This window comes from Neomonachus schauinslandi, chromosome 12 (assembly GCF_002201575.2).
Source record: "Neomonachus schauinslandi chromosome 12, ASM220157v2, whole genome shotgun sequence".
In the NCBI taxonomy this organism is placed as follows: domain Eukaryota; kingdom Metazoa; phylum Chordata; class Mammalia; order Carnivora; family Phocidae; genus Neomonachus; species Neomonachus schauinslandi.
The window spans coordinates 98,078,113-98,095,330 of NC_058414.1; the positions used below are offsets into that span (position 1 = coordinate 98,078,113).

General features: G+C 42.4%; 1 protein-coding gene across 1 annotated transcript in view; it reads left to right on the forward strand.

Moving 5' to 3' along the window:
- CNTNAP2 (contactin associated protein 2) overlaps positions 1–17,218 on the forward strand; it is a 1,342,199-nt gene that overhangs the window by 1,150,973 nt on the left and 174,008 nt on the right. The window contains exon 18 of the mRNA XM_044920022.1: positions 4,349–4,585. Coding sequence (XP_044775957.1) covers positions 4,349–4,585 — 237 coding nt within the window. The remainder of the gene's footprint in view (positions 1–4,348; positions 4,586–17,218) is intronic.

Genomic DNA, 17,218 nt, shown 5'->3' on the forward strand with positions numbered 1-17,218 from the left:
TGGACTTCACCTGCTTATTGAGTTTATTATTAAATTCTCCCTTCTCCTCTGCAAGAATATAAGCTGTACACGGGCAAAGACTCTCTAAAGACCTTCTGAACGTCTAGACAAGGTCTGGCTCATAACAGACATGAAATAAATAATTACTGAAAGGATGCATTAGATTTCACATGTGTAAGCTTTGGTGTGATTCCTTTCTGTGGTGAATGAATGGCCAGTCTCTCTGGGCAAAGGTGGTCTGGAATCCCACTTAGCTCCTTAGAAAATGACTAAGCTCTGAGTTTGAGGACACTGTATGTTTTAGTCCTCTTGGTCATTATTTTCACTTGTTTTGTTTAATTTAATACCTGATTCTTTTGCCCCAATCTTCTGTGCATTCAGTGGTTGTATTATTCATTATGGGTAGATACAGCCTTCTCATAATTAATCTTAAATTGCAATACTTGAAGAGCATTTCCCATGAAAAATGATTTACAAATGAAACCCACTTCTCACCTTGGATAATTATCACGGGTCTGATTAATGTGTGTGGAGCCCTGCATGGCAGGGAACTCTCTCCAATGACAATGTGTTGATTTTTTTTTTTTTAAAGATTTTATTTATTTATTTGACAGAGAGAGACACAGTGAAAGAGGGAACACAAGCAGGGGGAGTGGGAGAGGGAGAAGCAGGCTTCCCGAGGAGCAGGGAGCCTGATGCGGGGCTCGATCCCAGGACCCTGGGACCATGACCTGAGCCGAAGGCAGACGCTTAACGACTGAGCCACTCAGGCGCCCCAACAATGTGTTGATTTTTTAATTAGCAAAGGTGAAGCAGCATTTTTGCTTGCAGACCTACAATTTAAACTTGTGACATTTGTCACCAAGAAGCATTTCTATAGAGCACATGAGTTGAACTCAAGTAATTATCACCGGTTCTAGTGCATTAACATCTTTTGCATAACATATAATGACCATTTTCAGGACAAAAGACTTCTCTTCATATCGACTAAATCAGTAAAAAGTAATTTCCAGCTCACTGACCCATTTAATAAATCAGAGGCCATCTCAGCAAGAAAAGAGCATACTTTATTTCGTTTTCTTTTATAGAGAGAGAGAAATGAAATGCCATTTACCTGCTTTATAAATTAAGAAAAGGGAGTACAAAACTTTATTTAATGAATGCAACAACTAAAACTTAGACCACAGTCATATTTTATGGTCAATTAACAGAAGGAGGGGAGGAGGGAGGGTCAGGCAACAGTGCAGAGAAGTAGATTTAGGAGAAATTGAGAGTAATTTACTGAAATATAGAGACGGAGACACGTAAGCACAGAGGGAGAGGTTGTACATCTTGAACCAGACTAATTTAGAGCTGGAAGGAACCGGAGACAGAATCTAGTTCAAACCCCCTTTATATGGATAGGAAAGCCTGATGTTGAGGGAGATGAAGGGCCTTGAGGAAAGCCACACAACTAACCCTGAACAGCCAAACAGTGCTGGCGGGGAGAGATATACAGACCCAGAGGCAGGAAGGAAGACTGAGAGGTGTAGAGCCTCAGGAAGACCAAGACCAGAAAGAATCAAAGACAGGCAGAAAAATCTACCCCCTCTAACCCCTTGTAGAATGAGGCCTATATACATAAATAATGAAGTGCATACATATATCTGTTTGCCTTAATGATATAGTAAAAATATGATCTAACCTCGATTTATTTGCTCTGCCAGTTGGACCTTTTAAAATCTTCAGGGTTTTTGTCTTATTAACCTTTACTTATTTACTTAGTCTTTTAAAAATCTCTTCTTCAGGGGCACCTGGGTAGCTCAGTCATTAAGTATCTGCCTTCTGCTCAGGTCATGATGCTGAGGTCCTGGGATAGGGCCCCAGGTCGTTGGGCTCCCTGCTCAGCGGGGAGTCTGCTTCTCCCTCTCCCCCCCACCTGCTGCACCCCCTGCTTGTACTCTCTGTCTCTGTCAAATAAATAAATAAAATCTGGTAGAAAAAGTAGAAAAAGCTGTTTGCTGAAAGTAAAAGTAGTTTATCTGCGTAGCGTTAGAGATTCTTTTTCATTTTGCTTACCAGTGTGTTTATGGTTTCCACAATGAAAAACTATTATATTTGTAATAGGGAAAAAGAGGGAGCGGGAGATATCTAAAAACAATGATTTAAAAATTTCAGCGTATTTTGGTAGGATATAATTGTTTTAATTGACTAGTGACAAAAATATGAAGGGCTGGGGGTTTATTGAACAGAAGGCCCTTTGGAAAGTCCTTATTGCAAGAGCAAAAGCCATAGTCACTAAAATGATAGACGCCAAATTGAAGTTTTAACACACAAAGAGTGACTAATGGATTGAAATTCTTCCAAATCATAGCAAAGGCCCAAATTCTCTTCAGCACAGAGGTGTACGAAGCTGAGCTGACGAGCAGACTGCAGAATGGGAAATCCTTCAAAGTGGTTGTTTTTAATAGCTTCTTCTGCCAGCCACTATCCCAAAGCTTTGATCAAAAAGGGCACTGGACTCCCTTCAGTTAATCCTCTATGCAATTATTTTATTTGATAATAAATAATAATCCCTGGAGAATCATCATTCAAACCTATGTCCGACTCCACGAGAGAATGCAAGGCTTGGGTTTATAAAGATAACAGCTGCCATTTCACAGCTGAGGACTTACACACATAAGCAAATGAATCCATCTCTGCGACTAGAGCCTTTGATCCACCAGCCCTGTCTGATGAGTCTGCTCCATATGTGCTTTTTCTCAATGGACCCGAATAAGTGATCAGAATCCATCCCCAGCTACTGGTCTCACCCAGACACTGACAAACCTATTGACCACTCCATTTTTAAAGACATCCAGACCTCTATCTCAGAAACGTGTGCATCGATGGAGGCCCTGACCCTGAAGTCAACACAGGACAGAGTTTAACACCATACACTTGAAAATAGGAACTAGCACAACTTCGTCACTTTGGAGCTACGACTCTTTGCGCAAACCTCAGAGCTTCCCTGAGCCTCAGCCTCCTCATCTCTACAATGAGGGTAATTATAATAATGCCTCCTCGCCAGGCTGTTGTGAGAATCGGGTGAATAACATTTAGGTAAAGTGCTTAGTGGAGTACCTACTACATAGCCCTCATAAAAAAGTAACTTTTATTAACAGTATTTTTTTGCTAAATCCCCAGCAGTTATTTCTTTTAATAATTTTAACGACTACACATTTAATTTCCAGAAAAGTTTGTTACCCTAACATACAGACATGTATATAAACTTGAGTTCGTCCTTCTGTACCAGCTGCTTAAAAAGGTCATAGCCAAGATTATTACAGATATAATTAAATTCACTTGTGATATAATGCTCCAATGAATCTTTCTGTGAAATTTGTTAGGAATATTTTAATATTTTCATGCTCATGAACCTCTAACTCTGTAACTTAGAAAAATCACAGAGAACTTGCTCGTTGTGCTGTATGTCTTGCAATGGCATTTAGGCAAAAAGCGGTAAAATCTAACCTGAGCTGGTAATCCATGTGGTGTGGCTGACTTCTGTGTAAAATTATCAATTCCAACTTCTGCCCACCCTGGACGAGACGCCCGGGAACCCTTCATGTGAACTTCAAAGCGAAGTATTTCCTAAGACAAGAACTGGGATGTACAATCACATTTCAAATGGATTTATGCTTTCCAACTAATTGACTTGTTAACTATGCTAATATATTCATGTTTCTCTGCCTTTGTATATTTCTTTCAATAGCTAATGCTATGGAAGTGAATGCCATGGGATTAAACAACAACAACAACAACAACAACAACAAACTAGAGATTTATATAAACTTCTTTAGGAAACCAGATTAGACTTCCAAAACAGCGTACATAATTTTTGTGGATCTCCAAACATTTTTATTTCGGTAGCAAATGGATGGCTTCTCCGAAGACAGCCTCTTTTAATTGGACATTACGGCCAAAGGGGGAAAAGCTTCAAGCTTTTCCGGGCGCCTGGGTGGCTCAGTTGGTTAAGCGACTGCCTTCAGCTCAGGTCATGATCCTGGAGTCCCGGGATCGAGTCCCGCATCGGGCTCCCTGCTCGGCGGGGGGTCTGCTTCTCCCTCTGACCCTCCTCCCTCTCATGCTCTCTGTCTCTCATTCTCTCTGTCTCAAATAAATAATAAATAAAGTCTTTAAAATAAATAAATAAATAAATAAAAAAGCTTCAAGCTTTTCTGTGAGGCAGGGCCCACTCGAAAGCGAGAGGGCTGGTGGCACTTTGCGGCCTCCTCCCCTGCCACCACGGGTCCGGGTGCGATGAACAGGCCCGGGGACCACAGCAGAGCCTACTCCGTCTGAGCCCAGTGCCTTCTGTCATTCGCAGGTGGCGCCGGGGGCCAGCAGGGCTTCCTTGGCTGCATCCGCTCCCTGAGGATGAACGGCGTGACGCTGGACCTGGAGGAAAGAGCGAAGGTCACGTCCGGGTTCAAATCCGGGTGCTCGGGCCACTGCACCAGCTACGGGGCCAACTGTGAGAACGGAGGCAGGTGTCTAGAGAAATACCACGGCTACTCCTGTGACTGCTCCCACACGGCCTACGATGGCACATTTTGCAACAAAGGTAAGGCAGAGCCCGTTTCCGTGGCGTTCTCACACCTCTCTCTACGCCCAAGTCATCTATGCCGTGATTCTGCACCTGTCCCCCGTGTGCTCTGTTCTGAGTCTAAGGTGTTCAGAATTCACTCCCACCTTAGGTAGGAAGTCTCCTAAATCATCCCCTGAGCTCTGTCATTCACTAAGATGAGAGAAGCTCTGGGGTGTGTGTGTGTGTGTGTGTAATTTCACCCAAATCCCAGCAGACTGTGCACTGACTAGAATATTCCAGAGCAAATAGCCACGTCACACCTTGACGTGAGTGACAACGTAAGGGGCCTCTGAAAGGGGACTCAGGCCTGACCCTCCCACTAAGGGAGGCCAGGAGGGGTCGGCGTGCTCGCAGACTGAGGGAGTGCTCCATGATTCCGTCAGGGGAGCCCAGCAGTCCAGACGCCCCCCCCCCCCCCCCAGTTGCTGTCGAGAGACTGGGCTCGAGCCGGGCTCACAGGGAAACCTGTCTGGCCAGTTATTGTTGCTATCATTATCACTGTCCTTATACAGGATGCCTCTCTGAGTGGTCCTCGGCCTTAGCCCAACGGCAGGCGTAGTGAGATTCCACATCTAATCAGCTGGCTTAGAGCACCTGTTACTAGTTCATCCTTTCAGGCTCAGATGAGTCCTTTAATCCCTAAAAAATTCTGCAGCGCCAATCAGCAGACTACGGGAGCCCAATGCATATGCAGGTTGTCATTCAAGATCCACCCTGTGATCCCACATGACTGGAAGAAATGCACTCAACTGGTCCGTGGCTTCATTTCCCGTATGTAAACAAGAGGGATGGAGCGCAGCAGAGCAGGGCTTTTCCTAAGCTACCACTGACATGCATGTAAATCACTCTTTTCTTTCTCAATGAATGTATAGTATTTGGGTAAAGTTTCCTGTAAATGGCTGGTGTATCTCTTAATAAGCAGCTTTACATAAGTAGCCTATTCATACTCTCATGAATACATGGAGAGTGGTTTATGCTGACATTATTCACACAAGATGCCGCACAGAAGGAGGAATTGTTCCATAACATTCTCTGTACATCCAGGCTACTGTCTGGCCAGGTGCAATATGAGCATACAAATGAGGTCAGGCAGGGCTTGAAGAATGAGCGTGAGACAACAACAGAGGTGGAAGGGAACACCATTGCTGAATAATACCGTACCACATTAACGGCCCTATTACAGGGCTTTTTTCTGCTCCGAACAACATGGTTCCAGGATTTTCCTGTGGCACACAATGAGATGGGTTTGCAGAACACATTAATTTTGCACTTGTAGAAATGACAGTCTCACAGTTACCATTCATTGTGCACGATGCTCATGTAATGCAGTCATTCCATTGCCAAAGAGATGTCTGAATGCAATCAAGTCAGTCCTAATGCTTGAGAGATTCCACTACAGAAGGGCCAATCTAAAGAAAATCATGATCCCTGTAGAGTTGGGTTAAACATAGTGGCTCATACAAAGCTTCCGGGGGTTAATGGGCAATATGCACAAATAGAAAGGCAGGGGTATATACCCTTCAGCTTGGCCAATGTTAGAGATAAAGTTAAATGAAGCTTGTGTGTTTCCCTTGACATTATTTCAAAGAGTTTACACAAAAGTCACCTAAATATTCTCTAAATATCTGCTTACCTGGATGAGTTTACATTTGACTCAATCTGTGGCTGTAACAAAAAAAAAAAAAATTAAAAACTGCAAAACATATTGGGAAAGTATTCGTGGGCATCCCTCTGAGTCCACATAAGTATCCACTTGACTTGGGGAGAATGATGGTAGTTCTGGTTGAAAGGAATCCCGAAGCTGTCCAGGAAAGCTTCGTCTGCAAGCTCCTTCCTGGGCCAGGGATGTGCCCAGTGAGGCCTCCAGCCAGGTGCCCCCTGTTCTAGGTAGAGACCCTCCTAGGGTCTCCTGTGACCACACCCTCATAGCGGGGCTGCACCCAAAAAAACCAGCCTCTTAGAAAAAGTGGGCGCGTCATCTGCCAAAGAATGAGTTTGTGAAAATCCTTCGTGGGCCGTCCTATCAATAGTACGTACAGGTCTGTGCTTGTAGATGTGGAAAGTGTTCACGACATTTTGCTAAGTGAATGAAGCAGGTTCCGCTATACCAGGGACACCTTGATTACACAAAATCAGACACGTGCGTGTGCACACACACACACACACACGCACACGCATACACACGAGGAAAGCAAACTATGAGAAAATGCACCAAAACACTGACTGCCATCATTTCTAGGGGAGGTAAAAACACCAGTATTTACTTTCACTTCTCTTTTACTGTATTTTCTACTCTTTATACAATAGCGTATTACCTCTGGCTTCCTCATTTGTTCCTCTTTTGGGGAAGAACAGTACTAAGAGGCAGAGGTCTTACCCCTGGCATTCAAGGTTCAACTGTCTCTGTTTAGAAAATGTCTAGTTATGAACCAGAGATTCTATACCACCTGACCCTACTGTCTGGAGTGGAGTAGCGTCTCAGGTGAAAATTGCATAAAATTAAATTAGCCTGGAAAATTCCATCTCTCTGCATTTAACAGAGCTCAATTTTTCATCCTTCATGCGAGCCCTGGAGGAGGGATTGCCATGTTGGGGCCAAATTGTATGAAAATAAAAACCTTGAGACATTTGCGTCACACTCAGCCACATGCAAGGCACACACTAGGACAGGCAAGGACCCAGTGTAGCCCAAGGGAGCAAATCAGCCAGGCGTCTCCCCTGGTATTAGGTCATCAGGGGGGTGGTGGCACACACTATCTAAATTCTCTGTTTCGATCTCTCTCTCTCTTCCTGCCCTCCCTCGTTTCTTTCCCTCTTCCCTCTCTCTGTCCTCACTGCCTCCATCTCCATCTGTCTCCTTCCCCGACTCTCTCTCAGTCTCCGTCCCCCACGCCCCAGGAGCACACACTATCTCAACATCTATCTCTGTCTCTATCCTTCCATACTCCCTACCTACTTTCCCTATTTCTCTCTCTCGAATGACTATATGGTTGCATTTGTAAATCAAAGTACCATGTGCTGCCACTTCATTAAGCTCAGGGGGACAGGGCTGGACTCACGCAGGTCCCACCTGATGACTCTCTTTTGCTTCGTAGAGGATGCACCTTGACTCACGATCCCCTGCCAGCAAATCTATATATGCGAGAAACATCTTTCTGCCTTCCTCTAGCCTCTCATCAAGGAGGTTCCCAGAGCCTTTCTTCAAATGAATCTATAAAGATGTGATCACCAGCTCAGGCGTTAGCTCTCCCAGGGCTCCCTGCGTATTAATAGGCACGCTGGCTGGGGGAGTTCATGTTTTGCAAGGAATACAAGGGCAGCCTGGAAACCTCTGACCAGAACATAGAGCCAGTCACATCATCGGTCCGGAGAAGCCCGTGGTGGCCCATCTTTTCACAGGCCCACTGCCCAGCGGCGATTAACTCAGCTGACACAGCTCCATTCAACCGCGGAATTCCTTAGCAGCCCATTGGCTGAGGCTGAGGAAGCCTCTAGAAACAGAGCAACACCCTGGCCTGTGTGGAAGGCTCAGCTGTGGCTCTGGTGTGTCATCCCCAGGATTAGTGGGGACCTACACTGGGGACCAAATGGCTAGTTGCCTGGCCATGCCAATGATAGTTTTTGCTCATTAGGCCCATTTCTTCTTAGCTAGTCAAACCCCAAAACACTGGAAAATGTTACGACTATCAACCTCATTTTTATTTCTAAGCAGAAATTAGCAACATAATTAGAAGCAAATTCTCTCGGTACCTTCTCTGTGTTTTTAAGCAAGAGGCAAAATCACAGACCTATAGAGGCTACAACAATTTCTTTGTTTAATTTTTGTAATTAAATGCTATAGTGGTTAAATAGTGTCCACCTCCCCCAAATTCTTGTCCACCCAGAACCTTAGAAGGTGACCTTGTTTGGAAACACGGTCTTTGCAGATGTAATTAAGGCGAGGTCATACTGGATTGGGGTGGCCCTAAATCCAATGAGAGTGTCCCTACAAGGAGAGGTTAGGACCCAGACACACAGTCACACTGGGAGAAGTCCACATGAAGACACAGGCAGAGATTGAAGTGGTGCAGCCCCAAGCCACCTGGGCCTGGGCCACCAGAACCTGGAAGGGGCCAGGAGGGACCCTCCCCTAGAGCCTTCAGAAGTATAGCCCTGATAACACCTTAATTTTCAACTTCCACCCCCAAACTGTAAGAGAATAGATTTCTCTTGTTTTAAGCCACCCAATTGGTGGTACTTTGCAGGGGTGGCCACTGAAAACTAATGCAATTGCAAGTAAAAATCTTCAGTGCCTCTTAATTCCTGCATGTTAACTGTGAAGACAGCTGACATGCACCGAGAAATTATCATGTGTCGGACAGTGTGCTAAGCTCTGTAATTATGTTAACATCACCTAATATCATGACAACCCTATGAAGTGGGTACCATTTTTATCATCCCCATTTTACAGAGAAGGAACTTGAGACTTAGAATGGGTGTGGCAACTTTACCTCAGTAAAGGAGGAGGCCTGGGATTGGTATGCAGGCGGTTTGACTGAAAACTCATGTTCTTCCCCACTGTGCAGTACTGTTTCTCGCCAAGCCTTGGTCCTTCATGCAGGTTGATATAAAACTGAAAACAGAACCCCTGATCTTAAAGCTTGTTAGTTACTGCGATCCAGTAAAAAAGCAGAATTTTATTGGATGCAGAATTAATTACAACATTTTCTTAGAATACAAGATCTGAACAAAGACTTTCTCTTTTTGGAGGGGTGGGAACATCTAGGTGTAAGCTGTATTTATTTATTGATTCATTTCTTTAACAAACATTCAGTGAATACCTAATGTGCCTGAAAGCCTTGACTGTGTAGTTGAGTCTGACTGTATTGAAATTTTCAAAACATTCCAGTGGTTTATTGCTACAAAATCAGGGAAATCTACAGTAGATGAAGAAGGAGATGTGAATTAGCTGTCACCCAGGCTGCTGCAAACACTTCTTCATTATGATCCCTTCACTGCACCAAGCTTAGTAAGAACTTATCAAAGGCACAAAATTTCCCCCAATTCACTTGTCTGCACTTTTTTTTCCTATAAAAATGTTCATCTTCATCTGCCAAGCCAGAATTGCAGTTGAAAAAATACATATCTTTAAATAGTCTTAAGCTGTTTTCTGAGTTTAGGGAGTTCTGTTTACTTCTCAAACATACACTTGTTTGTTGCTCAGATAAAGGCCAAAATTAAAGGGAACAAGGGTTTGAATCCAGCTTCCTCATTGTGAGTCCTGTAACCTTGAGCAAATTGTTTAACTCTACTTGGCCTCATCTTCAGAATTACATCATACCCACTTTTTTTCTTTTTAGAGATTTATTTATTTATTTATTTATTTATTTTTAAAGATTTATTTATTTATTTGAGAGAGCGAGAATTAGAGAGAGAGAGAGAGTACATGAGAGGGGGTGGGGTTAGAGGGAGAAGCAGGCTCCTCGCTGAGCAGGGAGCCCGATGCGGGACTCGATCCAGGGACTCCAGGATCATGACCTGAGCCGAAGGCAGTCGCTTAACCAACTGAGCCACCCAGGCGCCCCGATTTATTTATTTATTTGAGAGAGAGAAAGAGCACGTGAGTTGAGGTAGGTGCAGAGGGAGAGAGAGAGAGTCTCAAGCAGACTCCCCACTGAGCACAGAGCCTGACATGGGGCTCGATCTCACAACCCTGAGACCATGACCTGAGCCGAAATCAAAAGTAAGATGCCCAACCAACTGAGCCACCCAGGCGCCTCCATAGTACCCACTTCTTAATTCCACCATGAGAATCACATGTTTTGTTGATGTTTTTGTTTTGATCTTAAATCATGCCATTCTTTAATCCTTCCCTAAAAGCTTCAAAAGACAGATGCTGAACTGGCATCATTTCAGTTACCTCTGAGTACTGGTTTTGCTACTTTGGGAACAATGGCAGTGTCATAAAATGTCAGTTCTACTTAATTATGGTCACAGTAATAGTATTCTGAAGGTGAAAATGTAGTGAACCCTGATGGGCTGAGGAATATGCAGAGATTCTGGAAGGGTAGAGTTGGAGGCAACCCTCTCTCCCATCCCAGGGCTCATGCCTGTGTGGTTCCTGAGGCACATTATCCACACCTGTCAAGAGCCAGCGTGGGTCATGCCAGCTATGGCCACATCCCTTCCTAATACAAAGCCCATCCAGAGCCAGGAGAGCGCGAAAAGAGTTGAGGACTGCCTTTTGCTGGAGACCTTAGACACAAGTCCGAGGCAGACCTCTAGAGGAGAGAGTTTCTATCATGCCTCCTGCAAGAGGGTCTCATGGAAGGTGGGAGGAGGTGGCTTTGCCCAAAGCGCTGTGAAGATGGTACAAATCCTACGTCTCCCTGACTCCAGGCATGGCTCAGCGAGAAGAGTAAATCCACAGCTTGTCTTTTTAGAGCATATTGGAAGACTGGGTGGGTGGGGGGGGGGAGGGATTAATTAATAGAAAATATTATAAACAAGTCGGGGAGGAAAAAGAAGAGAGATCTTGGAATCATACACCCTGGAATCTCATCCCTGTGTGGAACCAGTTTTAACTGTTGGCAACAATGGCCATTTTTTCTCAGGCCTACCCACCCGGTCTTACTCCTTACTCCCAGCCTGTAGGATTGTTTCAAACCAGCACAGAGCGATGACTTTCACAGCCTTCTTTCCTATTTCCAGTTTGAACAGGAGGCTTTGTAGTTTGGATGGAGGCCCAAAGGAACAAGAATAGAATTCTTTTTCCTTTTCCTCTTCATGTGTTACTCAAGAAAGGAAACTATCCCTCCTCTATATTTATGTTTCTTAAAACTTCAAACCTTAAGATGCAATTTAAAAATATCCTAGAAACATATGAAGATAATCTGCTTACATGTTTTAGTGGGGGGAAGTAAGAAAATACTTATGGGCAAAAGCTCAAAATACTTAGGGATCAAAGAAAATACTTTGGACTTGATTCCAAAAGGCCAGAGCTGCAGAGGTAGGTAGCTGACACATTACTATAGAATTTCATGGTGGTAAAATAACATTCCCCTTGACCTGTGCATCATTGTGGGGTCCCAGGTATAAAGAAAAACCTGGTCCGTTAACTTCCCCAGAAGAAAGGCTTTAAAAATTCAGGGGGTAAAGCAAGCTCCTTCTAAAACACGAAACATTATAGAGAACACAGTTTTGGGGGTTTTTTTTCTTTTTTCTTTTAATTCCAGTGTAGTTAACCTACAGTGTTCTGTTAGTTTCAGGTGTACAATATAGTGATTCAATTCTATATATTACTCAGTGCTCATGAAGGTATGTGTACTCTTAATCCCCATCACCTGTTTACTCATCCTCCACCCCCACCCCCCGCCCCTGGCAACCTGTTGTTCTCTACAGTTAAGAGTCTTATTTTTTGGTTTGTCTCTTTTTTTTTCCTTTTGTTTTGTTTTGTTTCTTAAAGTCCGCATATGAGTGAAGACATATGGTATTTGTCTTTCTCTGAGTTACTTCACTTAGCATAATACTCTTTAGCTCCATCCATGTTGTTGCAAATGGCAAGATTTCATTCTTTTTTATGGATGAATAATAGTCCATGATATATATATAGATATATAGGTATAGATCTATATGCCACATCTTCTTCATCCGCTCATCTATCAGTGGACACTTGGGCTGCTTCCATAATTCAGCTATTGTAAATAATGCTGCAGTAAACACAGGGATGTATATATCCTTTTGAATTCATATTCTTCAGGCAAATATCCAGTAGTGCAATTACTGGATCATAGGGTAGTTCCATTTTCAGTTTTTTGAGGAACCTCCATACTAATTTCCCAGTGGCTGCACCGGTTTGCATTCCCAGCAACAGTGAATGAGGCTTCCTTTTTCTCCACATCCTCGCCAACACTTGTTGTTTCTTGAATTGTTGATTTTAGCCTTTCTGACAAGTTCAAGGTGATATCTCACTGTGGTTTTGATTTGCATTTCCCTGATGATCTTACACCATGCACAAAAATAAATTCAAAATGGATTAAGAACCTAAAGGTGAGACCTGAAACCATAAAAATCCTAGAAGATAGCACAGGCAGTAATTTCTCTCACATCAGCCATAACAACATTTTTGTAGATCTGTTTCCTGAGGCAAGGGAAACAGAAGCAAAAATAAACTATTGAGACTACATCAAAATAAAAACTCCTGCACGGCAAAGGAGACAATCAACAAAAGTAAACAACCTGAAGAATGGGAGAAGAAGAATGGGAGAAGACTGATATTTATTTACAAGGGAGAAGACACGTCCAACGAAGGGTTAGTATCTGAAATATGTAAAAAACATATACAACTCAATGCCAAAAAAAAACAAATAATCTAATTTAAACGTGGGCAGAAGACATGAACAGACATTTCTCTAAAGAAGACATACAGATGGCCAACAGACACATGAGAACACTGTTTTTGGACTTTGCTTTAGGTGTAGGATGAGTAACATTTTTTCAGATTTGTGCCATTTTCTAAAACCTACCAGGTTTGGGACCTTTTGGGATACAACCAGTTTTTCTGTGTGTGTTCTAGAAGGCTTTTATTCCCCATTCTTCAGCAATAATCAGAACTCTAAATAATGTGAAGCTTACAAAACTACCACTTCCTACTTTTTAGCTCCATGATTTCAGCTGAAACCCTGTACATTTCTTTCATGAATCTAAACGGAACCAGTCTAATGATTTGTTCACAGGGTTTTGCTTTGAAATCACTTACGTTTTCGGCTCTCCTACAAGGAGGTCCATTCACCAATGTCCACATTTTCCCTGGGCACTTCACACCTGCAGGGCATAAAGACCTGCCCCTGAAGGGTAGTTTCTCCATTCCACAGCCTTTTTGTGTGCTCATCATCTCCAACAGGCAGCTCCAGCTTTAGCAGTTGAGCTCATTCTTGGCATCCTTTGGCTGGAGGAAATCTACTTTCTTAAATGATCGAGACCAGGGGAAGGGGTGTTGAACTGACCTGTCAAATGTTTTTAAGTGACCCATCTTATCCATCAACCTGGCTTTGACCGCATTCACCTATCTATACCTCTATCAACTGTACTTGATTTTAGTCATGGTTAATTTAGGTAAATGGATATTTTACCTTTTTTCCTCCCGTTAAGACCAGACCCTCAGGAAATGGGAATTACCAGGGCCATCTGAGCTCTGTGAGTCATCACTTGCTTGGCATTTTAAATGTATGATCTCCATGTTCTCATGAGGTCTGTGCACAGGATGTGGGGAAATGTTTAACTCAGCTTGACAATATTCTCTAGCTGACTCTTCCAAGTGATGAGTTCACTAAGTATAAGGTGGCTTCTAAACTTCTATAAGGCAAAGATTCTCAATTACATTGAATTATTGGCAGTAAAATTTAACTTATCTATGTGCTGTATGAGTGAAGTAATGTCAAGTAGCTTGATCATTAATAATTTCTTCCCATGCACTGAGCTCAAGTTTAGTGCAATATGGGAACACTTACTGAAAGCCTACTATGTGGGAAGCTGTATACTGACAGAGATGAATGAGACCAGGCTTGGAATGAAGTGGAGGTGAGAGACCCCACTACAATACACAGGCAAAGCAAGACAGAAGGTGGTCAGTGAAACCTACATATGGAACTAACCCATTCTGAAGGTTCTAATGGTAAAGCCACTTTTCAAGTCCCATCAGCATGGCTGATCATAGTGGGTGACGCCTAATTCTGGGGGCAGGAGTTTGATTAGGAGAGAAGACTCTTTAAAAAACATTTGTCATGAGTGAATCTCAAGTCTAAGAATTCAAGAAGCCCTATGAACCTCAAGCATGACAAAAATGAAAGCCACTTAAGGATATATTATGAAAACCTAAAACATTTAAAACAGCATTTTAAAAACATCCCAATTAAAAATTTTGTCTCTGAAGAATATGACTGATATTTATAAGAAATGTTTATTTGCTTTTAATATTCCAAAATGTTACTGGCTGGTGGGGCATAAATTGTAAGAGTTAAAATGATCTGAATCCTAAAATATTGTGTCCAGTCACATTTTGTGAGGTTTTGCCTTCTTTAGTTTTTAATTTAGTTACTAATTAATTTAATAATATACCTTTGAGTGGCTTTTATTTTTGTCATGCTTGAGGTCCATTTAGTAAGAATAGGGAACTTTAAAAATGAGCCCAACATCTCACCAGAGGAGATATACAGATGGCAAATAAAGCATGTAAAAAGCTTCTCCACATCATATGTCATCAGGGAAATCCACATTGAAACATCAATGAGATACCTCTGCACATTTAGTAGAATGGCCCAGATCCAGAATCCTGACAACACCAAATCCTGGTGAGGATGTGGAGCAACAGGGATTCTCATTCACTGCCGGTGGGAATGCAAAATGGTGCAGTCACTTTGGAAGACCATTTGGTGGTTTCTTAGAAAACTAAACATACTTTTACCATAAGATCCACCAATCATGCTCCTAGGTATTTACCCAGAGGAACTGAAAACTTAATATTCATGCAAAAACCTGCACATGGGTGTTTCTAGCACCTTTATTCATAATTGCCAAAACTTGGAAGCAACCAAGATAAACCTCCAGTAGGTAAATGGACAAATAAACTGGTCCATTCAGACGATGCAATATTATTCAGCATTAAAAAGAGATGAGTTATCAAGCCATGAAAAGACACAGAAAAAACTTAAACGCATATTCCAAAGTGGAAAAAAAAAAAAACAATCTGAAAAGGCTCCATACTGTATGACTCCAACTACATGACATTTTAGAAAAGCCAAAACTATGGAGACAGTAAAAAGATCAGTGGTTGCCAGGGGTTGGGGGGGAAGGTAGAGAAATGATGACTAGCTGAAACACAGGGATTTTTTTAGAGCAGCAAAATACTCTTTATGATATATAATGGTGACTACATGTCATTATACATTTACCCAAACCCATAGGATATACACCACCAAGAGTGAACCCAATGTCAACTGTGGACTTTGGGTGATAAGGATGTGTCAGCCTGGGTTCATTGATTGTAACAAATGTACCACTCTGGTGGGGGATGTTAATAGTGGGGAAGGCTAGACATGTGTAGGTATGCAGGTGGTATGTGGGAATTTCTATACCTTTTCCTCAAAGTTGCTGTGAACCTAAAACTAGCCCTTAAAAAAAAAAGCCTTCAAAAAAAGAGAATAGGAAATTTTTTCCATTTTCCAAAATTGCATTCTCATCCTCTCAGCTTTTTCCCTCACCCCTACTTCCCGAGAGTCCTACACGTGTCTAATGGTAAACTCTCTTTCTGTATTACTACTTTAAATATATCCCTTTAAAGAGACCACTGCAAAGTTAGATCAGCAAGTTGATATGTAAATAACACTTTAATCCCTGCTCTTTTGTGAAGGGGGTCTTCTAAGAACTCTACTTCAGTACTCCCACATTTTATTTTAATATTCTAAAGTTCAGACTTGACGAATGCAAATTTGCTTCCTTTCAACTTGTACAAATGATTTACCATTTTCCACACCCAGGACCAATTTTACGTCCTGTGTTAACCAAGTTGAAGATCAGGTGTAGCTTGCAGTGGGATCCCCATTCTGGGCCCTTCATGAATCACTCTCTCCGCAACACCACAATATTTTTTCAAATCCTTTGTTCCGTTCCACCCTATTCACACAACAAACACTATTCTAAGCTAATTCTGTTTTTTAAAAAATGGAATCTGTACTTTTATTTTTTTACCTTTTTCCGGTTTAAGAGGGAAAGTGAACATACCTTGAAATCCAATTTCAACATTACTGAAAAGAAATCGGACAGTCCTACCACTCTCCTGGCATTCAGTTTCTTGTAAATTGCATTAATTATATAAAAGGGATTATTCACAGGCTCATGAGGATCAAACGAACCAGTGTATGTAAAAGTACTTTGAAAAGCACTGATATTATGAAAACGCAAATTATTATTGAGGTGATCAGTCACTACGTCAGAGGTGCTGGAGTTGAGGGTCTTTTTAGCAAGAGGCCTGGCAGGTATGATGGGTTGCCATTCAAAAGCCACCGGGAAACCCTGTCCACATTAGTGGTGTCACAGAACTGACAGCAGAGAGCTGTACCTTCCACCTGTTTAGAATAGTGCTGGCCTCCGGCTCTGCACAGCTGTGACTCGCATTATCTAGAAGCTCAGAGATGACACAGCGCAGCAGACTTCAGACCTCAGAGTTACGCCCTTCCACGGCCTGCATTCACCGTCAGGCACTGGAGGCTGGAACCCTGGTTAAATTCCTGTCTGTTTCATAGACTTGTCAGGAATCATCTGGCCTGGAACATCATTAAAGCCGCAAGCACACTTGAGATTAAATAAGAATGGATTCTGAAGCCTCCTCTTGGGGTTATTATTGAGGTCTTGGGAGAAGAATATTGGCTCCTTGAATCCTTACAGAATGTCAAAAAATAAAAAGTGACTGCTGTATTCTAGAAACCCCATCTAAAATTTTCCCCTTATCTCCAGTGATTAACAGTCTCTCTGCCCCCTCCCCCCTTATTAAGGATGACAGCTCCAGTTTAGATGATGAATCCAGGTATTTCTCATGTTCAATCAAATGTAACCTAAATATTTGCCCAAATTCAT